The sequence below is a fragment of the Oncorhynchus tshawytscha genome, linkage group LG10 (assembly GCF_018296145.1).
Source record: "Oncorhynchus tshawytscha isolate Ot180627B linkage group LG10, Otsh_v2.0, whole genome shotgun sequence".
Classification (NCBI taxonomy): domain Eukaryota; kingdom Metazoa; phylum Chordata; class Actinopteri; order Salmoniformes; family Salmonidae; genus Oncorhynchus; species Oncorhynchus tshawytscha.
Window position 1 is genome coordinate 54,379,251 of NC_056438.1, and position 27,971 is coordinate 54,407,221.

The window sequence follows — 27,971 nt, forward strand, 5'->3', positions numbered from 1 at the left end:
TAGGGAGAACATGGTTTACTTTATTTCAAGACATAGCTGCTTCTACCGTTTCTGAATGTCTACAGAAAGACAAAAGACAAAAAACCTAGAACACAAGCCTATTTCTGAATGAACCCCCCTTCCCTCCCCATAACAAGTGAAGCATTCTGAATTCCAAATCCTCATGCAGTATCAGTGATTCTCTCCTAGGCAATTAACTTAAACTGGGACACAGTGCTTAATGTTGTTGGTTGGTCATTTTTCAGTGCCTGTAATGTCCCACAGGACTGTTGTAGTATGGAATGTTACACCTGCCCAAAGTGCAGGGTTCTCTTCCACACATCTTGCTGCGGTGAAACCAATGTATTAAGGATGGGGCAGAGATGCGAGTCCACATTAACAATGTAGTAAATGGCAGAATGCCCAGAGCAGGGCGTTTCCAACATTCTACCCGTTACTCCCTCTACCGCCCATCTAGACAGCAAGAACTGGTTAAGCTCAACACCACTGAGAAACACCATTCATGATGATCCAACCACACATTTAAAATCAGAACCCCTTAGAATGAGCAGATAAAGGAGAGAAAACAGGGCCACAGTTCCACTCTTGGTTTGATGTGCTAAATAAGGTTTTTTTTGTAAGCATTTCAGGACAAATTTGTCCCAAGATTCAGTCTATTTTTTTTTAAATACAATTTTAATGCAACAGGAAAAGCACAGAAAATAGACATTTAAAGTTGGCTTTAATAAAATGTTCTCTACATGAAAATAAAAACACCCCCCCCCATAAAAGATTCAGTCTTCGTATACCTTTTAAATACAAAATGCTTTATGCTGCCTAAACCATAAAGAGGGAACCACTGCATATAGTCATCACATTTCTAATCTTATCCAACAGTGACCCCTAGACTCAACTGACAATTTAGAGCTATGCCCCAAAGACTGGCCCCTGGAGAACCTCTTGAGTCTGCTGATTGTCGCTCAGTGCTTCAGGGATTCCATTATTTGGGAGGAAACAGTCATTATCTGGCTACGGCGTTTGTCATGACATCAGAGGAACTTAGCCAATAACAGATTCACACTGGCGTACCCCCAAGTGACAGGAACCTAATACCCAAACAACTAGTTCAGTTAGTTACACAATAGCTATGTAAAAAGCTGACCTACGACTTTAGACAAGAAAACCATGCGAGCCAGTCCCCGGGGTATAATATGACGATTACCACTATCCTAGAGGATGAAGCAATTACTTTTGTGATAATAGTAGTGGTTGCAAAGAGGTTACCATAAATCAATCTTTCTCCCCTATTCTGAGCCATGTAGGGGAGTCAGGGATTTCGTCGCCTGTCCTGCCCTCTGTCCCCCAGCCCACTGTCTGTCCACCTGGCTCGGCTTGTGCACCATATTGCTGAACCAGCAGCTTTGCTGGACCCGTTTGCTTGTTTCAATTACAAGACAGTGCCAACCATGATAGTAATAAGAGTAAAAAAAAACTTATCAGGCACAATGAGAGCCAATAAAGATGCTTAAAACTATTAAAAAGGCAGAACATGAACAAACGAAAACAACTACGCAGGTAAGCTAGAGTTACATAACACCTCAAAGAAAGTTGAGTGAAGGGAAAGAAGCAAGGGAAACGAGGAACATATAAATATAGACTTCCCCCATAAGCAGTAAACTATTGGACAGTTACCCAATATTTCATAAAGCTAAAACTGTTACGAACAAATCACAAAATACAGTATTTCTAATAATTGCAATCTATTAGAGCTAATAATACTATCCCTACATCTATTTTCTCATCCCTTTCTCCATTTGTTGTTGAGCTAACATTGTGGTGAGCTTTTAAAGCATTCCCATCATCCTCAACTGACCTGGAGATGCACCTCCCCCCTTAGAAAACATTTACAGAAAGCAACAATCTGCAGTCCAATTAGCAAACTGGAAAATTCGCATCTATTTTCAAACGATTCTGTGCACAGAAAGACAGGCACGCTTTTACCCCCACATCTTACCATCTGCGGCAATATAGCTAGAACAACTCCATTCATTCATTCCCCAGCTACATAGTCCATCTTCATCCTGTTTCTTAGTCCAAGAAATACAATTTAGTCAAGAATTCAGTAAGATCTCAGTCTTTTTTCCCCACCACGTCTACCGTTTTAGGCCCACCTTGCCTTCCCAAAAACACCCTGCACCAACTTTATTCTCCTATCTTGTACAGTAGGTAAGTCGAGACAGAGTAGTAGTAAATCCACACCAAAAGCAGCACAAGGAGCTTTCAGAGGAGACCAGATGGAATCCAAGAGAAATGGACTGAAGGATGGTCATTTATTCCCACACTCTCCAGAGGAATTCAGGTGTTGAGCATGGTGACTGGCTGTCAGAGGTTCAGTTTCCTCAACGTAAGAATCCTACAAACTGGACCCCGCAGTAGCTTCGTGCTCAGCAGCGAGGTGGAGTAGGTGGTGCTTGCACGCCCTCGTTGCCATGCGAGGCACAGAGAGAGCGCGAGAGAAGACTTGTACCGTTCCTCCTCGTCAGCCGAGGAGTGTTTTGAGCCTGTTGGGAAATCGTTTCACCTTCCCCAGCCTCCATATGCCGGTAATTCCGATTTGGAGCGTGTTTTTATTTTTTTACTTCATCACACAAGTGCTTCTGACTGCAGGCCCTTCAGTGTGGAGGGTTCATGGTGCCGTGGCCCCTCTGCTGCTTCTGCTTCTGCTGCATGAGGAGCTGCTCCAAAGCCGACGGCCCCGGCTGCATCATTGAGCTGGACCAGATGGACTGGGGAGAACAGAGATCGAAGAATATCGTATGACACATCTATTCAACTAGTCTAGAGTAACTAACAGTAGCTAAACCTTACACATCTAAACTAGTATCAAGTAGCTACAATAGTATTGTAATATTAGTGGCAATCAAAAGGGACATTGCATGCCATTCTGTTTGCGTGTATCGTATGGTACCTTCAGACTGTCAAGGAGCACAGTGGAGGAGTCTTCCATGGGCGACTCCTGGGCCGCCCAGGAGCTGCTGGGGGCGTTTCCCTGGTGCCAGCTGTTCTCGGGGGCTCGGTGATCTGTAGAGGATGACACAGCAGGCAGGTAGTCCAAACCAAACCCACTCACAGCTCCTGGACAAAAACAGAGGTTTTCATTATATAAAATACCATGACTTAACAATTACTTCAAAAAGTGTAAAAAAAGTCTGTCATTATACAAAAGTGAAAATGAATCAATGCTAACATTAAAAATGACATTTAAATACTTCAGTGGGTGTAAGTGATTGAGGGGAGGGCTAGAAATATATAAATAAATAAATAAGTTGACTGACCAGTTTTTTCCAACTTCCAGCGGTCGACCATCCTCCTGTCTCGGCTGTCGGGCGTTCCTATGGGGCCGAAGTTAGAGAAGGGGATGGAGCCGTGGTTGTGTGTGGGTGGGGAAGATGGTAAACTGCTTGGGTTGGAAGAGTGAGGGGACTGGCTTGCTGGTGTAGAGTGATCTGTTATGGAAATGGGGAAATATCATTACATATAAATTATTAAATGCTTTTCAATAGGATTATATTGAAATAGCGACCCTTTCAGATGCTAAGCGTGTGATTTAACATTAACAGGGGGGCTGTTGTGATGTTTATGGAGGCAAGTACCTGAGCTGGCGGGAAGGGACGGGGACCATGGAGTTCCTTCAAACAGGGAGTACAGAGAAGGTTCCTGGTGCAGCATGGGAGCATCAGGCTTGGGGTTGGGAGACATGTTTTTCCCATACGCCTGGCTGAAAATGCTGTTTTGATAGGAACTCTCCTAAACAAAAAAAACATAGCTTTCAGTCATACCAAATGTCAGTCACTCGCCTTCGGTTTACAACATTAAAAATTTGGTATTTCAAACGCAACTGGGATTTAAGAGCAAACATCATTACAGAAGCTCTGTGAGACCTTAATCAAACCACTGCCTGTGAGATGCAGTCTACATTCTTTCCTGCACAAAGCAGTCAAAATACGTCTGGCGGCAGGCCTTTGAAGAGCAGATTCTCCCATGCATGCATACTGACCTGAATTGGAAACCCAGATAAGGGCATGAGAGAAGACGACTGGCCCATCACCTCAGCACCACTCTCCATTCTGGACTAATTTGACAAATACAGGAGAAGATTGGGAAAATGTTATCAGATAGAATGTTGTGTTTAGTAATCGCCTTCTGATAAATGTCATTTATTCCATCAGCATATTTTCCTAGTCGACTCCTCAGGTGTTCGTATGTTTGCTATGAATACTGATAGAGATGGAATGTACGCAATATGTTGGATAATGTCTCATTTAATCCCAGTTACAGTATATGTTCAACCTGATCATGTACAACAACGTATCTTAGTGTACATTGTAGGCTTAGCCTACAACATTTTACAGGAGTCATGCAACAAACATTTAGCCTCATCTTCCAAAAGCACAATGACTGTTCTGACAAGTCAAACAAATATTGGGTTGACTTCTGTTAACATAGAAGAGGGAACAAAACCAACCAATTATATCAACACTAGCCTGGAAACCATATTTACATATAGTGCCCTCTTATACAAAGTATGAGCCTTATCTCCCTGCAACTCAATTATCCTACTCACATCAAATACTTTGTGAAGGTGAATCAGGGCCTGCATTCAGAAAGTGTCTCAGAGTAGGACGGCTGATCTAGGATCAGGTCCACCCCTGTCCATGTAATCTTACTCATAACTGATCAGCACACTTTCTGAATACGGTCCCTGATGTTTAACATGTTGGTTAAACCAGGAGGATTACGTTAAGCGAAGTAGACTACATACAAATAGGTTTCTTCCTGGAGCAGTGCTAAGAGGACTCGCCAAGGCCTGGTAGAAACCATGAGGCTTAGTAAAGACCAGCTCTTCCTCCTCAAAATTTGATAGACTTTTTAAAAGGTCTGGAGGCAGAAGAGGGGAGCTCTTGTTGTCCTAGTGAGAGAATGAAGCAAAAAGGAGGGGGGAAAGAAACATAGGTAAGCCAGTAAGAAATAGGTTGGCAAAGGGATACTTTTTTCAAAGATAAAGCTCAAAGGTGGCAAAGAGGAGCCAGTAAAGGTAGTAAAAAGATAGGCCTAGCTTTCCAAAGATATAGACAACGTTAAACCAAGCTCTGTCCTCAAGCTAGGTTACCAAAGGAATGATTGTGCCATATAAGCCCATACATTCCAATTTGAGTTGTTACAATCATAACAATATTTGAAACTAATATCGCAGTCTGGTGACTGATCATACAACCATATATTATTTCAACATTCAATTTCCTTCCTATACAAGTCAATCACCATGAAAATGAGCAAATGAGGCCAAAACAGAAGGTGGGAGGAGCCTGCTCTAGTACCAAAATCAATGTGATGGCAGAGCATTATGTATTGCATAACATGGCTCCCAATTGGCTACTCTAACAACCAGTCTGCTCAGTCCAATAACAGATCATATAATCCTACATAGTGAACCTCCTCTATCATGGGTTCCAGACAGGAATGGTAGAATCTTAGACTTACAGCTGGACTTTCCATAGCCTACATACCATTAGACTGGCAGTATCTGCCACAAACCCCAGGACTTCAAAGCACATTTTTATCCGTTTCTCTGAGGGAGGAAGCCACAGACCCAACGGACTCCCATCCAATAGGTTTGCTTACATTTAGAGTCAAGTTACCTACACAAACATTCCAATAACATGTGACAATTAAATACCATCCATATCCAAACACGCTAAAGAAGTGTTAGGAAGAACAAGATAGAGAAAGAGTCCTAACTCCCCAATTCACATTGCTAGTTCTAGGTGGTTAATGACAGATAATATCAGCCTAGTATATAATCTATCTTGTGTTCTATATCTATGGTTGAGTTCAACCACTCACCTCAAAGGGAGGTCCTCTGGGTGCGTTGTCCTGGTCTGGGTGGAAGACCCCTGGGGGCGGCCGCTTGCCCATCCTCTCCACCACCGTCTGTCTGTTATCCCCCATGCGGTAGGGAAGCTCCCAGTAAAAATCCTGCATTTTCACATCCGGGTACTTCATCTTCTTGTCCATGCTGTTCTGCTGCTGTGGCTGCATGGGCATTTGCCCAACAGTTTGCACAGGGTGTTGCTCGAAAAGCTTCAGGGAGTCCTGGGGTGGCATGCCATAGTAGGGCTGCTTGACAGGCACCTGCATGGCCTGCATCTTCTGCATGGTGGGCTGCCCCTGGTGCTGGCCCCACATCTGGCCAGCCTGGTCAACCTGCATGTACTGCTGGTTAGGAGGAAAACAGGACCCCTCTATAATAGACAAGCTCGTGCATTTCTTTGAAGTGCATTTATAAATCACAACACACTTTACAGTAGAACAATAGTACTCCTGTAAATATCACATTTTCCTGAATGACGCTGTATCTTTCCAGTCCAGAACTACTGTGATTTATAATTTACCTGATGCATCCCTGGATGGTGAGGTGGGCTTTTGCCCAGCTGTACTGGCTGCACAGGCTTAGTGGGCGACTGCTGCTGTTGTTGTTGGGCCAGAGCCTGAAGCTGCACCGACTGCTGCATGGACTGCTGGGCCTGGGAGGGCTGCTGCTGGGGAGGACCCTGTTGGCCCTGGGGGGGCCCCTGGTTCATGGCCCCCGGCCCTGCTGGCCTCTGCTGGCTGTATGGAATGTGCGACGGCTTCCCAGCCTGGACCTGGACCTGGTAGGTCCCATAAAAATAAAAAAAAGTTGTCATTAATTTTTTTGTGTGATTGCTTGGAACCAAAAAAACACTTTCATTTGCTTACATAAGAGGATATAGGACTGGTTTCCCAGACAAATTCAGCCTACAGATTCTCCAATGAAAATGCTTTTGAGTCCAGGATTAGGATTAATCTGTGTCTGGGAATCTTGCCCTTAGAGTTGAGCAGAATCTCTCCCTTTACCTGCTGGGCGCCAGGCTGCTGAGGGTGGGAGACCGGCTGTAGGAATGGCCCGGAGACAGACATGCCTGTAGAGAAGGTGAAGCCAGGGTTCATGGAGAACGCCACAGGAGGAGGGATCACATAAGACGGAGAAGGGAAACCTGAAAAGTTCAACATCAAGTTAGTTTAATGAATTTAAATGGCAGAATACAATTGAACTGCAAACAGTTTACACATAAAATAGAGAGGGTTATTCGCTACTCTTAGATCTAAACATCTTTTAAGTGTAAAACTGTTTAATCTAGGTATGTGATCACTGTGAAAGGTGGTGCTGGTACCTGGTCGGCTGGGCAGGGGAGGGAAGGCTCCCGGGTGGTGGATGGGGATGAACTGGGAGGAGCAGGTAGTCTGGGTCTGAGTGACTGGAGTCTTCCGGGCCTCAGACACGGGTGTCCTCATCTCCGGCTGGGCTTTCACCTGCACCGAGACACAAACTATGGGTCAGTAGGTAGTAAAAACTCCAGTAAACATTCCTGCGTCCTAAATAGATCCCATAGGGCTCTGGTCAAAAGTAAAGCACGATATAGGGAATAGGGTGTCATTTGGGATGCATACATACAATCACAGAATAAATCCCACCTTTAGAAAGAAAAACAACGCATTCGTTCTACCTGTTTCCCTGCATCTGCAGCCTTCTCATGGCTGTTCTTCTTCACCTCACTCTTCCTCTTGCCATCCCTCTTCTGCTCTCCTTTTCCCAGCGCTCCGTTACCTTTGCCGAAGTCCCTCCGTTCCTTCCCTGCATCCTTATGGTGCTGGTTGCGGCTGGGCTCCCTGCTCTGCTCCTGGGGCTTGATGTTCTCCTTGAAAGTCACTACGGGTCTCTCGCCGATCTCCAACACACTGTTCTGGGTCTTGCCCATGGATAGGACTGACTTCAGACCCATGTTGCCCTCGTTGGGAGTCTGCTCTCCATTGGAGGACTCCTGGAGCACAGGGGCATCCTTCTCCTGGGGCTCCTCAATTGTCAGCTCCTCAATGTCAGTGATGAACAACAGCAGACTGTCGCTGAACTTGTACTGAATCAGCCTGGAATACACAGCCACAGGCATTGTCACATACTGTTGCATTTTGTAGGCTATTCAAGTAAGATGGAAACTACTGACATATTGGCACATGTGGTAGTTTAGTTCATAATCGGTCTTTTCACACTGCATTGTTCTTAGTTTTGGGCTATCTTAGACTAGCTTATCCTGCGTTTACACAAGCATTTGTTAACTAGAGGTGGGGAGTCGACTCTAAAATAATCAATTCCTTGGCAGTCGACTCCAATTTCTGGTTGTCAAGCGTCAATCGACTAGGAATTGACTCTTAAGATTATGTATTTTCCTCAATGGAGGAAACTAGTTGTCATAGTCTACTTCGAGAACAAACTCTCGCATCTTTCACAGCAAAGAAAGAGCGAGCGAGGGAGAGAAAGAAATGAGAGGGGCACAGCCAGGCCACCATGCAGACAGAACTGTGCATCGATAATCAAAAGATGTAGGAAATGTCTCGGGAAAGTTAACTAAAGTAGGCTGAGCTATTCTACACGCAACAGACCAAACACACACTAGCGTTTTGCATAGCAAGGAGAAAGAGCAGGCGAGCCAGCGAGGGAGAGAGGATCGGGGCAGGTAGACAGACGAAACCGTGCGTATATCTAGGTTATCTGCATCTCGCAATGTCTTGCCTAGCAAAGCATTGTAAATTAACCAAAAGTATATTAAAGTATACCAATTCCTACACATCACCTATATTCAAACAAAGTTGGCCTTTTATAGGCTAAGTTGATGAGCAATAGGGCAAGATCATACTCATGTCAGTCCTCTAGAACGCAAATGTTGTCTTCCTAGTAGGACTCCGCAATTTTATTTACTTTCTTATTTAACTAGGCAAGTCAGTTAAGAACACATTCTTACTTTCAATGACGGCTTAGGACCAGTGGGTTAACTGCCTTGTTCAGCGGCATAACGACAGATTTTGTCCTTGTCAGCTCAGGGATTCGATCTTGCAACCTTCCGGTTACTAGTCTAACGCTCTAACCACTAGGCTACCTCCAGGCTACCTTCCGGGAAGAATGAGGTGGTGAGTGCGCATGCGTTTTGGGAGTCGAGCAAGAGTTCACTCGGTCGACTCTAACCACAGGAGTCAGAATCGACTCCAAAAATCATGGAGTCGTGCACCACTATTATTAACCCAGGGCTAAGCTTCAGCCATGGGCTGAGGAGTCACACTTGTATTCCAAAGCCATGGGCTTACGGACAAACACGTGACCAATGTTAATAAGGTATTTATTAAACATATTACTTCCTCATTATTTTGCTTCTAGCCAATCATTTCATGATAATCTGCCTGTCCGACCTCGGGAAATAATCTGTCACTTCTGACATGCGATATCGCCCATATACAGCGAATGCTGTGCATGGATGAGACATCAACTTTTCTCATCCAAATCAAATCATGCAACAATATTATCATCATGGATAACTATATCCAATTAAATGTCAATAGAAAAGTTATGATAAGAGACAAAAATAGAGTGTTTGCTTTGCTGCCCTTCCAGCTGTAGAGTTTGACTGCCTTCAGTTGGCTAGCTAAGTGTAGTGGTGGGGAGTTGACATTCAACCCATCAACTCCCGGTGTCGACTCCCATTTCTGGGTGTCAAGCATCGATTCTGCTAGGAATCGACTGCTCGTCTCCAAAGATTTTATATTTTTGCAACGGAGGAAATGATTTTCCGTTGTCGGTTTTAGATCGCCGTCCTAGGCAATAGATCGCAAAGCAGGGAATCCCAGCTAAACTTTTTGGAAATGGCCAGTTTATTTTCTCATTCATAAACAGTCAAGTGCAAATATGATTCAGCAGGAAGGACGTCTACCATGGATCCCTAAAATAATTATTAGGATCACACTTCATCAATTTAAATATTATGGGGACACCTTTGGCAGCCAAGCACAAGTTACCAGTGTAGCATATTATATAGTCTAGACATGACGTTGAAATATATTCACGGCAACAATTAAAAAAAGTGAATAAATTAACAATTACAAGGTGCAGTTTGGAAGAACAGATCCTGTGTGATTACTCCTCTGGGATAATACAAAATATCACTTAAATATTCTAGTTCCTACACATCACCTATATTCAAACAAAATAGGCTTTTTATGGGCTAGGTTGCTGAGCAATAGGGCAAGATCATACTCATGTCAGTCCTCCTGAATGCAAATGTCTTCCTAGTAGGACTCAAATAACGAGGTGGTGTGTACGCAGCCGTTTCAGAGTGTTTTGGGAGTCGAACCACAGGAGGCGAAGTAGACTCCAAAAATCCTGCAGTTAGCCAGCCTGCATAGCAACCATTTTTGTTAGCCATAGGAACCAATGTTCTTTCACTAATTATTATTATTTTATTTTTTATCCACATGAGGATGAAATAGTATACATGTACTTATTAAAATACTGTGCAGAACGCATCACAGGCATATGCAAATTATATGAAAGTGCAGCTTTTGTGATTGGACAGTGAAAATTCTATGCGTTGTTCTTGACCCTGTTTCACACTGGCTATTTTGGCACCATGTTTCTGGGGCTAGCCCCAAAAAGTCAGTGCTCACCCTGCTCCAGAGCAGGGCCAGCTAGCCCTGGGCTAAGGTTGGTGCTAGCTCATTTTAGAATGAGCAAGTCTGGACAAGTCTGGACACTCACTTGGCCTTGGGGCTAAAATCTTCCTTAGCCCAGGGCTAAGGGGCAGTGTGAAAATGCCTAATAAGTCAGTAGTGCGAAGGTAAAGAGAGACTGTTGCATCTTTGAAAAGCAGGCCATTATTCAAAGATTAAAACATTTTTTATAATGGTGGTATGATGTGGTAGTTCATAATAAGTCTTTTAAACAGTAGTGGGTAGAGAGTTGAAGACTCACCCTGGTTGGTTGTCTGCCACCCATTTCCCTAGACTGATGAGCCTCTGGTGACGGGCACGGACTGGCAGACCCTCCTTGTCCACAGCAACGCCCTGGTGGCCTTTAGTGAAGTCAAGGATCCTGGGAAAGGGGTATACCAAAACAGACCAGGGTTAATACAAGAGAACATGGAACATCCTATGCACACAACCTATATGGAGGACAGGCTGAGACAAAAGGGTAAGTAATGCAAGTACCGTAGAGCTGGCCGGAGAGCCAGAAACCCCTGCAGTTCAAACTCCTCTGGAAGTGGAGTCACTGGAAAACAGATAAGGGACATTAGAGACAATCAACTAAATTAGAGCTCTAACCAAGAATGAGTATCAAAGCAGAGATTTCAAATGGGCATTACCTGATGCACAGGAAACATCATCTTCCTTCGGTTGGAAACTGTTCAGAATGGACACCAGCCAAGGCCAAACACTGAGGTGAAATAAGAGCAAAATCTTTTAACTAAAACGCAGATAATACAAAAACACAAGTATTCCTGCTATTGCTAAGATCTAAAAGAAAGGGTCCAAAAATGAGTAAACAATAGAATACGCTACAACACCAGAGAAGCAGAACGTATCAAACTAAAATATGACACCTGGAGGGCAAATGTTGACATAGAAAGTGAAAAACATACTACTGTCGTTTGTTCACAGCACTGTCCTGAAAAACAGTGGATCGCAGTTTGAGCCAGTCCAGAGACACCTTGATGGCCGGCAGTGGGCATTCTCCCATGATCTCCTCTCCTCGGTTCTTATTCAGTAATGCTTGGCTACACATGATACCCAGAAATGACACTGAAAGGAAGAGGGCAATAAAATACCACAAGTAAATCCAATTCTGTCATTCTAATTCGATAAAGAGTGGTGACATCTGATAGACTATGAGGTTGAGAAAAGCGTTTGAGACAATCTGCTAGCTGGGCCTTGCAGTTAATACAATTACATCTAAGATGCATGTTATCAAATCCATTGTCAGTACTTCCAGATTTTTAAACATAGAAAGTAACAAACTAAAAACTTCATAACCACGAACAGGCATGTCAACCACAAGGTGAATCGTCTCATACATAGAGAAACAATTGGAGTTGGGGACATACTGAAGAGGCCGAGAAGTTGGAACCAGCCGATTTGCTCATCGGAGCTGAAGCTCTGGTCATCTGCTTCGTTGCCAAAGTCCCTCAGATGGTGCAGCTCAAACAGGTTGATAATCGTGATGTGGACCAGCTGCTGGGAGCTGAAGGCTTTCTGTCGAATCAGCCTCTGCAAAACCATGTTTAAGCTATTTTAAATATATGGAATTGGGGTAGCTTCAGACACAGATTAAGCCACGTCCTGGACTAAAAAGCTATTTCAGTGGAGAATCTCCATTGAGAAAGCTTTTCAGTCCAGTACAGGCTTAATCCGTGTCTGGGAAACCAGCCCATAGCTTGTTAAGTGCAGTAATGCAAAGACTTTCATAGAGAAGTACATATCCAAGATGGCTCTATCCTTAGTTCACCGTCAAAGGATTTAAACTTTACTTTTAAGTTGAAATTTTTACCTGAAACTGCTCTTCCAGCTTCTCCCTCAGGTTGTTGAGTTTCTCCAAACTCTTGCTCAGGTAAACGTGACCGTGGAACTTGATGAAGGCCTTGATGAAATCTGACATACTCCACTTTGTTTTGACCTCATCGTGGCTGAAGATAAGACTGGGATTAAGCATGTATACAACAAGTTCAACTCCTCTCTCAAGTCCACACACTGTAAACTAGGGATGGACTTGAGTAATTGAGTATTTGAAAAGTATCAAAAAGTATTTGAACGGACGTCAAAACTCGGTCTTTAACCAGAGAAAATGTTTTTAAAAAATACTGCAAAACTATTTGGAATGTGCTGTGGCTGCCCAAATGTCTTGAAGACCACATTAATTTGCTTTGACTTTAGTGTTACATTTGTGCATGTGCATTTGTGTGGCACAACAAAAACAAAGCACCACTCTCGCTAAATGCCCTTTCCCCTCCATGTCGCTCACTCAATAGCGTTTCGACCGCTCCCTCTACACACGCGTGCAAAGTCCACGCACAAGCTCGTTAGTCCTACAGTAATAAATGCCTAAGAAAACGTCGCGCACAAGCTAGATCTCTTGCCAAATGACAGTTTCAGAAATTCTAAATGGACTTGTTGATTAAAGTAGGGAAATATGTTCCAACAACAAGATGCAGTTTTGGAATAATTGTTCTGTCTTTTTTCTGCTTAGGCTACTTTGCTAACTGGCAGTGCCATTTAGAATTGGTTAGCCGAGGCTTTGTATATCAATGGAGTATATCAACTCCATTTCAAATGATGACTCTTAAGAAGTGTTCCAGACACGAGATGCACATCACTACGCACTGGCAGCTTTATTCACTTGGAAAAATATTCTGTTATATTACATCATGTATTTTTACTATAACAGGTGTGTCTTGACTGTGATAAGGGCTCGGGAAAGAGCATCTTGTCTGCTAAATTAACACAACAAGGTTATGCCATTCCACAGCCATCAGCTTCTACAAGCAAGCACCACTGCGGAGGTTAATGCATTTTTGAAGATTGTGTTCCATGATATAATATAACCAGTTGGTTTCAATGAACTAATCTTAAAAGGATATGTTTTGCATGTCCCCAATCACATCTTCAAGATATGCTACTTCCTGCATTTGGAAAGTTACATATATTGAAAACGTGACTGACATCCAAAACATTTTGGGACTATATCAACAATGGACTAATAAAACAAATACCAAATATTGTTTGTGGGTAGAGTTTCTTTAAAATGGCAATAGTAGTTTATTAAATATATATGGAAATGTAGCTATTAGGATTTATTTTCTGTAATGTTACGATAAATTAGGCATTGTTGCACACTGTTGGAATATAGATAACTGCACCAAATATTTTCCAGTGCAGGCCTTGTATTCTAAAAATAGACTTATTTTCATTCGAGTGCTCAGAAAAACATTCTGTGAATACTCAAAACAGTCAAAAAAGTCCCAATGCCCATCCCTACTGTAAACCAGCTGGCTGATAAACCCCTGTTAAGGACATCACACTCATTAGTCCCTTCCCAAATGATGGTTGATAAAGGTGGGAAAATAAACACAGCTAAGCATAACACCTTGTGAAAAGAGTGGTTGAAATGAGGCTACAATAAAAACTCAATGATACCTTTCAATAGCTTTAGTGAGAGCTTTCTGCAGGTTGGTGGAGGCTGCAGGGAAAGGGAACTTGACGGCGATGCTCCTGCAGTAGTAGAATATCGTTGTGAGGTGGTCCCCTTTAGAGGAGGCCAGGATGGCCAGCTGATTGTAAGGCTGACCTGTTGAAGGAGAAAGACATTGGGACATCAGTGAAATTATCAGGTTAACAAAAGATTTCATATGCTGAAATTATTTTCTTATCAGGTGAAATTTTGGAAGTTGCAAAGAAGTACATTGATGCTCTGTGTACCAGTAAACAAATACTGTACATTAAAACCTTTGTAAGTACTTACCATTTGAGGGGACAAGTTGAGCTGCATGTCTGTAATAGGACTCTGCCTGGCTGGTTTGGTTGCGATATCGTGCTTGAAGGGGGGGAAAGGAGATAAGAAAAACTGCTCAAAGCACTGATTGGGAGCCTGATAAAATATTGACCTCAAAATGATCTGCCCAGTGAAATTATTTTGTAATGTGAAGACTCACCAATGTCGCCAAGGTGGACAAGACAATGCTGGCAGATATAAGAGCAAGAGCTAGGTTGGGGTTTTACAATGGTGCTGGGGTTGGTCTGTTTATTGCTGATAATTCCAAGCTGAGATGATTTCACACGACACGGCAAATCCACGTTGAACACGGTACACAGCTCCTGTAGTAACTGTTAGAGGAAAGGGTCAAGTTACTAAGAGTTCACGGGTTTTGCTTCTGTCATTTCGACATTGAGATTCAAAAATATCCAGCATCATTTGTATTCTGATTAACATATGTGTCAATATGATGAACTGCTTACTTAATAAATTCTAGACATACAGTTGAAGTTGGAAGTTTACATATACCTAAGCCAAATACATTTAAACTCTGTTTTACAATTCATAACATTTAATCCTAGTAAAAATGCCCTGCTTTAGGTCAGTTAGGATCACCACTTTATTTTAAGAATGTGAAATGTTAGAATAATAGTAGAGAATTTATTTCAGATTTTATTTCTTTCATCACATTCCCAGTGGGTCAGAAGTTAACATACACTCAATTAGTATTTGGTAGCATTGCCTTTTAAATTCTTTATCTTGGGTCAACGTTTTGGGTAGACTTCCACAAGCTTCCCACAATAAGTTGCGTGAATTTTGGCCCATTCCTCCTGACAGAGCTGGTGTAACAGAGTCAGGTTTGTAGGCCTCCTTGCTCGCACGCGCTTTTTCAGTTCTGCCCACAATTTTCTATGGGATTGAGGTCAGGGTTTGTGATGGCCACTCCAATACCATGACTTTGTTGTCCTTAAGCCATTTTGCCACAACTTTGGAAGTATGCTTGGGGTCATTGGCCATTTGGAAGACCCATTTGCGACCAAGCTTTAACTTCCTGACTGATGTCTTGAGATGTTGCTCCAATATATCCACAATTTTCCTACCTCATGATGCTATCCATTTTGTGAAGTGCACCAGTCACTCCTGCAGCAAAGCACCCCCACAACATGATGCTGCCACCCCGTGCTTCACGGTTGGGATGGTGTTCTTCGGCTTGCAAGCCTCCCCCTTTTTCCTCCAAACATAACAATGGTCATTATGGCCAAACAGTTCTATTTTTGTTTCATCAGACTAGAGGACATTTCTCCATGTGCAGTTGCAAACCGTAGTCTGGCTTTTTAATGGAGGTTTTGGAGCAGTGGCTTCTTCCTTGCTGAGCGGCCTTTCAGGTTATGTCGATATAGGACACGTACTGTGGATATAGATACTTTTGTACCCGTTTCCTCCAGCATCTTCACAAGGTCCTTTGTTGTTGTTTTGGGATTGATTAGCACTTTTCGCACCAAAGTACGTTCATCTCTAAGAGACAGAACGCGTCTCCTTCCTGAGCAGTATGATGGCTGCGTGGTCACATGGTGTTCATACTTGCATACTATTGTTTGTACAGATGAACGTGGTACCTTCAGGCGTTTGGAAATTGCTCCCAAGGATGAACCAGACTTGGAGGTCTACAAGTTCTTGGCTGCTTTCTTTTGATTTTCTCATGATGTCAAGCAAAGAGGCACAGAGTTTGAAGGTAGGCCTTGAAATACATCCACAGGTACACTTCCTATTGACTCAAATGATGTCAATTAGCCTATCAGAAGCTTCTAAAACCATGACATCATTTTCTGGAATATTGCAAGCTGTTTAAAGGCACAGTCAACTTAGTATATGTAAACTTCTGACCCATTGGAATTGTGATACAGTGAGTTATGTGAAATAATCTCTGTAAACAATTGTTGGGAAAATGACTAGTGTCATGCACAAAGTAGATGTCCTAACAAACTATAGCTTTGGCAAGTCGGTTAACAAGAAGTTTGTGGTGTGGTTTAAAAAAAACGAGTTTTAAATGACTCCAACCTAAGTATGTAAACTTCCGACTTCAACTGTATATCTGCAGAGCTGGCAAATAAGGTTCGGCCAAAACCTAAGATTCTTCAAAAACGTTAACCTACATTCTAGTTGCAACTTACTTGTGTGTAAAATCCACTAGCTGCTTCGAGAAACAAGGACAGATTGGCCTGCACCTCACTTCTATTGGGGTTGGCTCTGTTCTTGGCTTGACTCTGTAGTGTTGTTATTTGATTCTTAAAAGCATGATTCCAGCTGAAAAATGAGGTGAGAAAATCAAAGTATACTTTCTTGTTTCAGAGTCAAACAGCTGATGATAATACATCTACTTCCAACAGTACAATAGTTGTATTGTGCTTGAGATCAAATTTACTCACTTCACAGTTATTACCAGAGGTGGGACCAAGTCACTACTTTTCGAGTCACAAGCAAGTCTTAAGCCACAAGGTCCAAGTCTTAAGTAGACCGGGTCAAGTCTCGAGTCAAGTCCATGTCGAGCATTCTAAGAGCAAGTCAAGTCACACGTTTTTCCAAGTCCTGTCAATAAAACAATCTTTGTCTACTGAGACTACCAGACAGCCCTTTTCATTGTCTACAAAATATTTTGATCAAGTAATAATTAATAACAAATTCCAAATGGTTAAGTAAATAAGCAATTTCAAATCAAAAGACCAGTACGCCTATGCTAGTAGTAATTGTTGCTCGATGACCCATTGCTGGAGAGCCTGCAAAGTAAACAGTTCACATTCTTGATGAGCAAAACATTTTTGGAGCTGCATGTGGCAATCCTCTCTCCCTACAATCTCATAATGCAGTTGCATCCAATGCTATAGCTGTGCAGCAATCCAGTCGCTAGCTCCGTGATCCTCAAACGTTTTGACACCTCCCCCGGGTAGCCCCTATCATCATCAACAATATCTTAATTTCTCCAGAATGTAACATTCATCACATAATATTGAAGGCAGTGCAATGTTACAACTATCTTCAGACATAACCAGTAGCCACCAGGCTATATGAAAATGATCAATGAACTTGGCAGGTAGCTTAGCGTCACTGTTCTGGCAAATAAGTGTCCGTAGTAGATTTCTTATCTTTTACATAATGTTTAAATGGATAATATAAAACATAATCCTACTGGGTTTTATGGATTTGCGCTCACGCTGATGAATGGTCATTGGTCAACAAACAGACTTACAATTTTTGTTTCTGAAGATTGTATGTTTTTTTAAACAATAATTTGTGCAATACCGTAGGCCTATGCTAGAAACCTGATAAAAAACAAAAGGTATATAAAAATGGTATGTACAGTGCATTTTGCAAAGTACTCAGACCCTGACTTTTTCCAAAGTTATGTTACAGCCTTCTAAAATGGATTAGATTTTTTCCCCTCATCAATCTACACACAATACCCCATACAACAAAGCAAAAACAAATTAATTAATTTTTGGAAATGTATAAATACGGAAATCACATTAACATAAGTATTCAAACCCTTTACTCAGTACTTCGTTGAAGCAACTTTGGCAGCGATTACAGCCTCGAGTCTTCTTGGGTATGACGCTACACGCCTAGCACACCTGTATTTGGGGAGTTACTCCCATTCTTCTCTGCAGATCCTCTCAAGCTCTGTTAAGTTGAATGGGGAGCGTTGCTGCACAGCTATTTTCAGGTCTCTCCAGAGATGTTCAATTGGGTTCAAGTCCGGGCTCTGGCTGGGCCACTCAAGGACATTCAGAGACTCGTCCTGAAGCCACTCCTGCATTGTCTTGGCTGTGTGCTTAGGGTCGTAGTCTTGTTGGAAGTTGAACCGTCGCCCCCAGTCTGAGGTCCTGAGCGCTCTGGAGCAGGATTGTGTCAAGGATCTCTCTGTACTATGCTCTGTTCATCTTTCCCTCGATCCTGATGCTGCCACCACCATGCTTCACCGTAGGGATGGTGCCAGGTTTCCTCCAGACGTGACGCCTGGCCTACTGCAGCTCTGATTGGTTATGGCGCACCGGTCTGCGTAGAGTACAGGCCCCGAGTCATGCATGTCAAATCAATAGATTCCTTCGCCGATGTGTTCGGTCTACGACAAAAATATCTTGCATAGTTACGTTTTGCATACTAAGTATTTCATAGTTTCTTTATGTTGCATTGAAAGTGGCTAATATTGCATTGATCCGATCACAATTCCAACAGTAAATGGAAACGCTGACAGTGCTCCTCTGCGGGGGCTGATATTTCTTCTGCACAGCAGCTCCGGGTGAGCAGCGCGCAGTTTAGAGGGAACATTGGTCTCAAGTCAATGTTGCGTACCAAGTTATTTTATTTTCTATCAAATAGTCTCATGTCATCAAATTTGTGACTCGAGTCCAAGTCAAGTGACTTGAGTCCACACTTCTGGTTATTACTAATCTACTTTCTTTACAGTCATCTTGCAACCTTACAAATGTAAAATCCAGTTAAGGTCATTCAACAACTTTCTTTTATTTAATTAGGCAAGTCAGGAACACATTTTTTATTTACAATGATCGCCTACGCCAGCCAAACCCGGACAATGCCCTTTGGGACTCCCAATAACGGCCGGATGTGATACAGCCTGGAATGTGATAACAACAACTAGAGTGATAACTATTGGACTAAAGAGTATGTTTATGTAAGGTCAAAACACTCAATGAAACAGGAATACATAACATAATTCTGTGACCTTCAGAAAGACAGCAAAACATTGTTTCCCCATTATAAAATTAGGACCATCTTATTGTTACGAAGTGAGGCTAAGATCCCTAGACCTAGCAAGAGTAGTGATAGTAGTAGGCTGCTTAATATGTTTAATTACATTACCAATTTAATGTAGACTGGGACTTACAGATCTTGCTCCACTTTCTTGTCCAAAGCATACTCCAGGTCAGTCACCAGCATCTTCTGGTACAAGTCCTGAAGAGCCTGCCTTGAAGTCCAGACCTCTGCTGCGCCAAGCTTAGAATCTAGGGGAAAGGAGGACATTATGGGCACTCCTTCTGGTGGATTAAATCTAATTTTATTCATCACGTTCTTCATAAAAACAGGTGTGGACTAGTAGTGAAATGCTTAATTACACGTCCTTCCCAACAATGCAGAGAAATAGAAAAGTAAAACACGTAACAATAGATACAATGAATAACGCTAACTTGGCAATTTATTTATTTTATTTCACCTTTATTTAACCAGGTAGGCAAGTTGAGAACAAGTTCTCATTTAGAATTGCGACCTGGCCAAGATAAATCAAAGCAGTTCGACACATACATCAACACATGCAGTAAAACAAACATGTAGTTGGTAGTTGTCTGGGCTAAATTATAGATCGGCTATGTACAGGTGCAGTAATCTGTGAGCTGCTCTGACAGCTGGTGCTTAAAGCTAGTGAGGGAGATGAGCGTTTCCAGTTTGAGATTTTTGTAGTTCGTTCCAGTCACTGGCAGCAGAGAACTGGAAGGAGAGGCGGCCAAAGGAAGAAATGGTTTTGGGGGTGACCAGAGAGATATACCTGCTGGAGCGCGTGCTACAGGTGGGTGCTGCTATGGTGACCAGCGAGCTGAGATAAGGGGGGACTTTACCTAACAGGGTCTTGTAGATGACCTGGAGCCAGTGGGTTTGGTGATGAGTATGAAGCGAGGGCCAGCCAACGAGAGCGTACAGGTCACAATGGTGGATAGTGTATGGGGCTTTGGTGACAAAACGGATGGCACTGTGATAGACTGCATCCAATTTGTTGAGTAGGGTATTGGAGGCTATTTTGTAAATGACATCGCCGAAGTCGAGGATCGGTAGGATGGTGAGTTTTACAAGGGTATGTTTGGCAGCATGAGTGAAGGATGCTTTGTTGCGAAATAGGAAGCCAATTCTAAATTTTACTTTGGATTGAAGATGCTTAATGTGGGTCTGGAAGGAGAGATTACAGTCTAACCAGACACCTAGGTATTTGTAGTTGTCCACATATTCTAAGTCAGAACCGTCCAGAGTAGTGATGTTGGACGGGCAGGTAGCGATCGGTTGAAGAGCATGCATTTAGTTTTACTTGTATTTAAGAGCAATTGGAGGCCACGGAAAGAGAGTTGTATGACATTGAAGCTCGTCTGGAGGGTTGTTAACACAGTGTCCAAAAAAGGGCCAGAAGTATACAGAATGGTGGCTATGGCTATATAAAAGGGATACCAGTAACAAGAATATGTGCAGGGGTACGAAGTAATTGAGGTAGACAGTATGTACACATAAATAGGAATAACATGACAGTAAACAGTAGCAGCGCATGTGATGATTTAAAAAAAAGTTAGCTCAAAAAGGGTCTATGCAGATAGTTAACTAAAAAGCTACCCCGACAAACTAAACTCATCAAAAAAATAAATAAAAAATTCAAACTTAACATGTGTAAATATTTCTATGAACATAAGATTCAACAACTGAGACAAACTGAACAAGTTCCACAGACATGTGACTAACAGAAATGGAATAGTGTCCCTGAACAAAAGGGGGGGTCAAAATCAAAAGTCAGTCAGTATCTGGTGTGGCCACCAGCTGCATTAAGTACTGCAGTGCATCTCCTCCTCATGGACTGCACCAGATTTGCCAGTTCTGGCTGTGAGATGTTACCCCATTCTTCCACCAAGGCACCTGCAAGTTCCTGGACATTTCTGTGGGGAAGGGGGGGGTGGCCCTAGCCCTCACCCTCTGATCCAACAGGTCCCAGACATGCTCAATGGGATTGAGATCCGGGCTCGTCGCTGGCCATGGCAGATCACTGACATTCCTGTCTTGCAGGAAATCACGCACAGAAAGAGCAGTATGGCTGGTGGCATTGTCATGCTGGAGGGTCATGTCAGGATGAGCCTGCAGGAAGAGTACCACATGAGGGAGGAGGATGTCTTCCCTGTGGCACACAGCATTGAGATTGCCTGCAATGACAACAAGGTCAGGCCAATGATGCTGTGACACACCGCCCCAGACCATGACGGACCCACCACATCAATCCCGCTCCAGAGTACAGGCCTCGGTGTAACACTCATTCCTTTGACAATAAACGCAAATCCGACCATCACCCCGGTGAGACAAAACCGCGACTCGTCAGTGAAGAGCACTTTTTGCCAGTCCTGTCTGGTCCAACAACGGTGGGTTTGTGCCCATAGGCGATGTTGCTGATGGTGATGTCTGGTGAGGACCTGCCTTACAACAAGCCCTCAGTCCAGCCTATTGTGGACAGTGAGCACTGATGGAGGGATTGTGCGTTCCTGGTGCCATCCTGTACCTGAGGCCTGCACTAGAGCCTAACCTGCTAATGTAGAAAATACGCTGTAGGCTACAGTCAGAAACAGCAAAACGATTTTGACCATAGGTGCAGTTTTATTTTTTCCTCATTTAGATACAGTATATTTCTGCTTATAATTTCTGACATTTTGGTAAGCTGTTAGTCAACTTGTCTATAATTAGATACATGCAGCTTCTCTTCGGTCATATGTTGCTCAAGATTTCGAAAACTAAATAAACCCTTGCTAACTAGAAACTCAAATCAATAGAATTAATGCAGTTAACAGCTGTAAAGTTCTCTCCATCACCTCTGCTTCTTCGCGGAGCAAAGACATTTAGGGACCGGGGACAAAATGCAATAACAAAAAATTACAATTCTGTGCAAAATTTGTTTGACCCTTTGTAAGGAAATAGAAAGCAGTGAAAATGAGACATGTTTCTGATAAGATTTCAGTTTGGCTTGGATGCATATTTCATCTGATTGCAAAAGGCAGCTTTTGATGCTGATAAAGACAGTATCTAATTGCATTTGCATTCTCTCAAGATGCTGAAAGTAACCATTTTCTACACAAGTCAAAATTGTGCCTACATACAGTATGATTTATAACGTAACTGAAATAAATGCTTAATTCTGCAGGAGTTAAACCTTCAGTTTCCAATTAATCATCTGAACAGTAGGCAAGAGTTCTCTTGACGTGCCATATATCTATTTGAAGTCCCTGTTTTGTGACTGTCGAATTTGTATAGCGCCCCACAACCATCACACATAACCGGCACTGCTATCATCCTCTTTTACCACTTCACCAAACATTACTTTTCTGGCCCTCTTCTCCATTTTCAACTCCCAATTTCACCGCTTTTCTCTGATTGAATTAAACTTAATACCAGAGACATTTCCTTTTTGCATCCGGGGCTGGAGTGTTACCAATGCAGTAAACAATCTGAAAAGAGTCTAATCACTAGAGTACAATGGAAATCTTAACATCATTGTATTTTCTTGTGCGGAAATAAATATAAACCTATCATATGGTGATATCTGGTACCGATAACCTTGTATGGTGATTTGGAACCAAACATTGTAGGCCTACAGTGTGATACGAGACTCTTTCAATGGTGATTTTGGACAATTTCAACTGAGATCGAGTGTGCATGTTCACCATAGAAGACATCACTGCAGTCTTCTTGGGAGAGCAAAGCAAACAGTCACACTCGGTGGGCAACAGCCTGCCAAAGCAGAGCTCACATTTTATGTAAACACATGTAAATCAGGAGACGATGACCCACTGGCATGGTGGAGAGGGAATGAGGGTCGCATTCCACTCTTGGCCAACTTTACCGTCAAATACCTCTGCATCTGTGCAAAAAGTGTTCCGTGTGAACGTGTCTTCAATAGGCCTACAGTAGGCAATATTGTTACCCCACTCTATTAAAGCCAGAAAAGGTGAACATGCTTGTGTTCCTTGCCAGAAACCTTTAGGTAGGTTAATATATAAATGAAAATATTCTGAATGTTTCAGAAGGTGAGTGCTATGGGACAATAGTCAATTAGACAGGTTGCCTGAACATTCTTGGGCACAGGCAGTAAGGTGATCAGCTTGAAACAGGTATTACAGACTGGATCAGGAAGAGGTTTAAAATGTCCATGAAGACACTTGCCAGCTGGTCAGCGCATTCTCCAAGTATGTGTCCTGGTAATCCTTCTGGCCCTGCAGCCTTGTGAATGTTAACCTGTTTAAAAACGGTCTTACTCACGTCAGCTACGAAGAGCGTGATCCCACTCGTCCGTAACAGCTGGTGCGCTCAGGCATGGTGTAGTGTTGCTTGCCTCGAAGCCTGCATAGAAGGCATTTAGCTCGTCTGGCAGAGCCGCGTCACTGGGCAGCTAGCGGCTCCCATGATTTTTCCCCATGATAGTTTGCAAGCCCTGCCACATTTGACGAGTGCCAGAGTTGGTGTAGAAGGATTCGATCTTAGTCCTATATTGACGCTTTGCCTGTTTGAGGGGACATAGCGGGATTTCTTATACCTGTCCGGGTTAGTGGCACGATCCTTGAAAGTGGCAGCTGTAGCCTTTAGCTCAGTGCGGATGTTGGCTTATGTATGTACGGTCAGTGTGGGGATGACTTCTTGCACTTATTAATGAAACCGGTGACGGCTGGGGTAAACGCCGATGCCATCAGATGAGTTCCAATTGATTGATTGATTGATTGAGCCTGTATTACTGCACCTTCTAAAAAAAAATTGCAACGAGTGACTGTGTCTAGCACCCGTTCTCACTCTCTCCTCCCTGCTGCAGTGACATCACAGAACATCAGTTTTTATTGCACTGTCCGTGTTGCTAATGATGGAACATAATTAAAGCCATCTGTTACCGAAATCCCTAATTTGTTAAGGAATGACATTCCCTATTCCCTCAACCCTTGCACTCTTTACATGACACATCGCATGCATGTCACCAATAGGGCCTGACCTATAGCATATCATAATCACATCAATAAATAGGTTATAACAAACTCCGAACACACATGAAAGCAAAATGTATGCAGAGGACGTAACAAATAAACTCAAAACGGGGGAACGTTTACTGGTTGCTTAGGAGGTAAAGGCGAAGTCTGATGTGTGGCATAAATTTGACAAATTGTGGAAAATACTGGAGATCAAGAAAGGTAAGGAGCAAACGCTGCATGCATATTATGTGTGCCAAACCGGTGCTGTTAGACTACAATATCATTTTTGTCCGTTTGGAACAACGTAAACAAAATAAATTAGAATCCTACCAGAGACATTTTTTAAGCCTTTATTACAACAAAGACTAAAAGCAGTCACATGCATTTGTGAATACAATTTCCAAAATGAAACGGTTTATTTATTGTTTATGCTAATTATTCAAGTGTCGCTTTGTCATTTTATTTTAAAACTAAAATGCTTAGTTGCATTTCAAATCATGAATGACTCATATGATGTGTGATGACATGAACAAATGATTGATACAGTAACCTACATAACTATGAAGATATAGGCCTAAGTAAGTTACGGTATTAAGACTAAACAGGCCGCGCTCTTAGGCCTATAGCCTATAACCTTGATGGTGGTTATACAAGGCTGCTACACTAAGCCTATTAATGATAATGACATTACTTGTTTATTATTATAAACAATGAGGGTATCAAGAAAAAGGAGGGTTTGGTGTAAACACTAAATAATACAGCATAGCAAAGACTAAAAACAGGCAAATTTATGAAATTGTTTATCCCACCTGTAGTTGCGTGAGGCTTGGTTCTCACGGAATAAGTAGGCTACTAAAAAAGCAACTCTTAAAAGACAACAGAAGCATGATCTGTCTTATTTATGAAGATATATATGGATGACTTATGAAAGCCAGGCACATTTAACAGTTAGGCTATTGATTATAGACCTAAATAAGTTAGTGTTTCCCAGCTCCTCACTTTTCTTAGACAAATAAGGCAAGGGCTTTTTTCTCATCTCCTAAGTCCACTGCTGCCTCTACAGCATTGATCTCAACACCAATATACTGGTTAACTTATCTATTATGCACAAAGCAACATGGTCTAGGAAAAGATAAGGCTGGAAGTGGTGATGGAGGAGGCACTCTCCTCTGATTTAAAATAAAATATAACAATGCCCCAGGGCAGTAATTGGGGACATTGCCCTGTGTATGGTGCAGTCTTTCGGATGGGACATTAAACAGGTGTCCTGACTCTGTGGTCATTAAAGATCACATGGCACTTATCGTAAGAGTAGGAGTGTTAACCCGTGTCCTGGCTAAATTCCCAATCTGGCCCTCAAACCAACATGGCCACCTAATCATCCCCAGGTCCAATTGGCTCATTCATCCCCTTTAACTATTCCCTGGGTCATTGCTGTAAATGAGAATGTTCTCAGTCAACTTACCTGGTAAAATATATATACGGACACATCTTTTTTTATATGATAAAGGAATATGCAGTGTCTGTCCCAGGTCTGGGGATTATCAACTTCCAAAACATTAAAGAAAAGGAAAATCTTTCAAGATCAAAATTAATAAGAGACCATAATATCAGCAAAAACAATATCGTCCACAATGCATAGTGTCTAGTAATAAGGGGTTGTGGGTTAAAACAAAGAAGGAACCACAAAGGTGAGGTGTGAAACATACCTGTCATGTCAGCCTTCAGGGCCTCTGCCTGCCTGCTTGGGTATAAACAAACAGAAGAAGCTAAGTCAATCAATACAGACCCACACCCTACCTTTATGCATAGCATACACCATATGAAATTAAGACCAGTAGTAAACAAAGCACCGTACTGCACATTTAAAAATAACAAATCAAAACTAAAGGGGATTAAAGTGTGTCCGCTGCCACTGACTGCTCAATGTAATCAAAACATGCAACAGGAGATTGTATTCTTTTGACATGCTGGAAAGAGATTTGCTGTAGTTTTTACCCAATGAGTGCAAATGGTAACAGCACTATTTGCTCGGAAACATAAAAGGACAATTTATGCAATAGCCTACCTCTCACTATAGCGAATTCCATTGTGCCAATAGACTCAAACACAGCTTTATTGATTGCTACGCTTTCAAATGATAAATTGGTATTTCGTAAAATAATCCAAATTGGCCATATATTGACGTTACTGTCGTTGTTAGCCTGATATCTTCCACCATGTAGCTCATTGATTGGACTACGAAAAAAATAATAGACAGGGCTCGCGCTACCAGCGTGGCAGGTGCAGTGTTTCTGTTGGTTTGCTTGCCAAAGCACGATTTGTTATGACATCCCGATATGAGCAACCAAATATTCTCTATTTCCCTCGGAAATAAAGTAGCTGCATATGTTCATTAAAACAGAAAATTATTAGTTTCATTTCGTTAGACATGCACAGTGAAGTGTCAATCTAGCAAGCTCGCGCTCAAACAGGCCTAACTTGAATGTAATGTTTACCAAATGTCATCTTGCGACAGCCAACGATTGTGGCTACGTTAGCTATACCATGGACTAGAGAAGGGGCATCTTTGGTTATATTTGGCTTACTGCCTTTACTTCTTTGATTTAAATCATCTGTATAGTTAATCCAATAACACTCAGATGGGAAGGTAGCTAACGTCACCTAGCGTTTTACAAATGATAAGGCCCATTTAGCTAGCCATGTTTTGAATATTGTTAGCAAGTAACGTTAATGTGGACAGAAAGGTTCACTGCAGTGACTTGCTGGAAACAGTAGCTTGCTTCCAAAAATCACGAATGGTCGAAACCTCAGAATGTGTTTGTTATCCAATTTAGCTAATGGTAGATATCCGGACTCAGTCAGACCTACATTATAAACCAACTAGAAAAGACATGACCAGCACGGTAGGCTAACTAGCTAATGCTATCTACCAAAAAGGGCAGGGGCGCTGTGTAATGTTATGGTTAAACCAGTTTGACATTATTAGGCGAGTTAGTTAACGCGCTCAAGAACTAGCTAGTTACGTAGTTAACCAGTAAATTAATTATCTACGTATTAATTTTGTTCACGACACATGACAAACGTTAGCTTTTTATTTCGCTAGGAAAATGCCCACGGTGGTTATTATGGTTCGCAAACCTGTTAACGTATCAAACTAGTTTAGCTTGTAATTTAAAGTTAGCTAGCCATCCAAGCTAACTAACGTTAACTGTATACAGTGGCCAGCGGTAACAAACAGCCATAGCTATCTACAGTTAGATACCTAGCTAAATAACTGGCCCTACTCAGTCACACTTTTCGAACATGCTTGGCTTCTTGTTGTGCGTTGCTAGCTAACTAAGCTAGCATGCAAAATTACGGCGATAGCACAAATACGATTTGACGCGGTAGGTAAGAAACAACACCATTTAATTAATTAATAAATAACCAATTTCACATTCACCTTAAATATTGGCCGCATTGGTTCATCCTGCCCGATAAGGGACTTTAGACAACGATTGGTCCAGAAGCAAGAGCTACTCCCGGCGCCATATTGTTCGTCACTAGCAGAGCCACCGGCCCTGTGTACACACGAAGATAGAGGGTGCCATAGCAAAGATAGAGGATAAATTAAGATGTCCCACTCACGCGTTTTACCATTGAAAAAGTTCTCATAATTTGGGTCTGCTTACGTGGTGGCAGCTGTGTCTGATCTGCTTAGTTCATTGTCTCTATTTGAACCAGAGAACACAAGCGAGTGGGATGTCTCACTTTCTCATCCACACACTCTGATCTTCAATTAAGCAACGAGGTCCGAAGGGGCGTGG

General features: G+C 42.3%; 1 protein-coding gene across 5 annotated transcripts; it reads right to left on the reverse strand.

The window, feature by feature from the left end:
* Positions 1-27,944, reverse strand: LOC112260446 (protein SMG7-like). Of its 5 annotated transcripts, none has more exons than XM_042328766.1 (25): positions 27,837-27,944; positions 27,608-27,725; positions 25,872-25,903; positions 19,305-19,422; positions 16,576-16,708; positions 14,583-14,754; positions 14,393-14,464; positions 14,068-14,218; positions 12,425-12,560; positions 11,982-12,144; positions 11,520-11,679; positions 11,244-11,314; positions 11,089-11,149; positions 10,853-10,972; positions 7,566-7,983; positions 7,233-7,371; positions 6,916-7,055; positions 6,432-6,689; positions 5,884-6,255; positions 4,802-4,948; positions 4,037-4,111; positions 3,633-3,786; positions 3,315-3,485; positions 2,948-3,114; positions 1-2,765 (listed from the first exon to the last, which is right to left on the reverse strand). In XM_042328766.1, the coding sequence occupies exons 2-25, from the start codon at positions 27,631-27,633 to the stop codon at positions 2,652-2,654; spliced, it is 3,570 nt and encodes a 1,189-aa protein (XP_042184700.1). In that variant the 5' UTR covers positions 27,634-27,725; positions 27,837-27,944; the 3' UTR covers positions 1-2,651. The 5 variants fall into 5 exon arrangements, with proteins under 5 accessions (XP_042184700.1, XP_042184702.1, XP_042184701.1 ...); XM_042328768.1 differs by having other exon boundaries at positions 5,884-6,243; positions 25,872-25,906; XM_042328767.1 differs by having other exon boundaries at positions 5,884-6,252; positions 25,872-25,906.
* Positions 27,945-27,971: the final 27 nt, after the last annotated feature.

Bases quoted from the DNA above. Each gene is read 5' to 3' on its own strand.
- LOC112260446 (XM_042328765.1), bottom strand. From the start codon at position 27,633: ATGAACCAATGCGGCCAATATTTAAG. The intron at 25,907-27,607 runs GTGAATGTGAAA...TTTATACCCAAG, and splicing joins CAATGCGGCCAATATTTAAG to CAGGCAGGCAGAGGCCCTGA. The intron at 14,755-16,575 runs GTAAGTTGCAAC...TTCCTCTAACAG, and splicing joins CTAGTGGATTTTACACACAA to TTACTACAGGAGCTGTGTAC.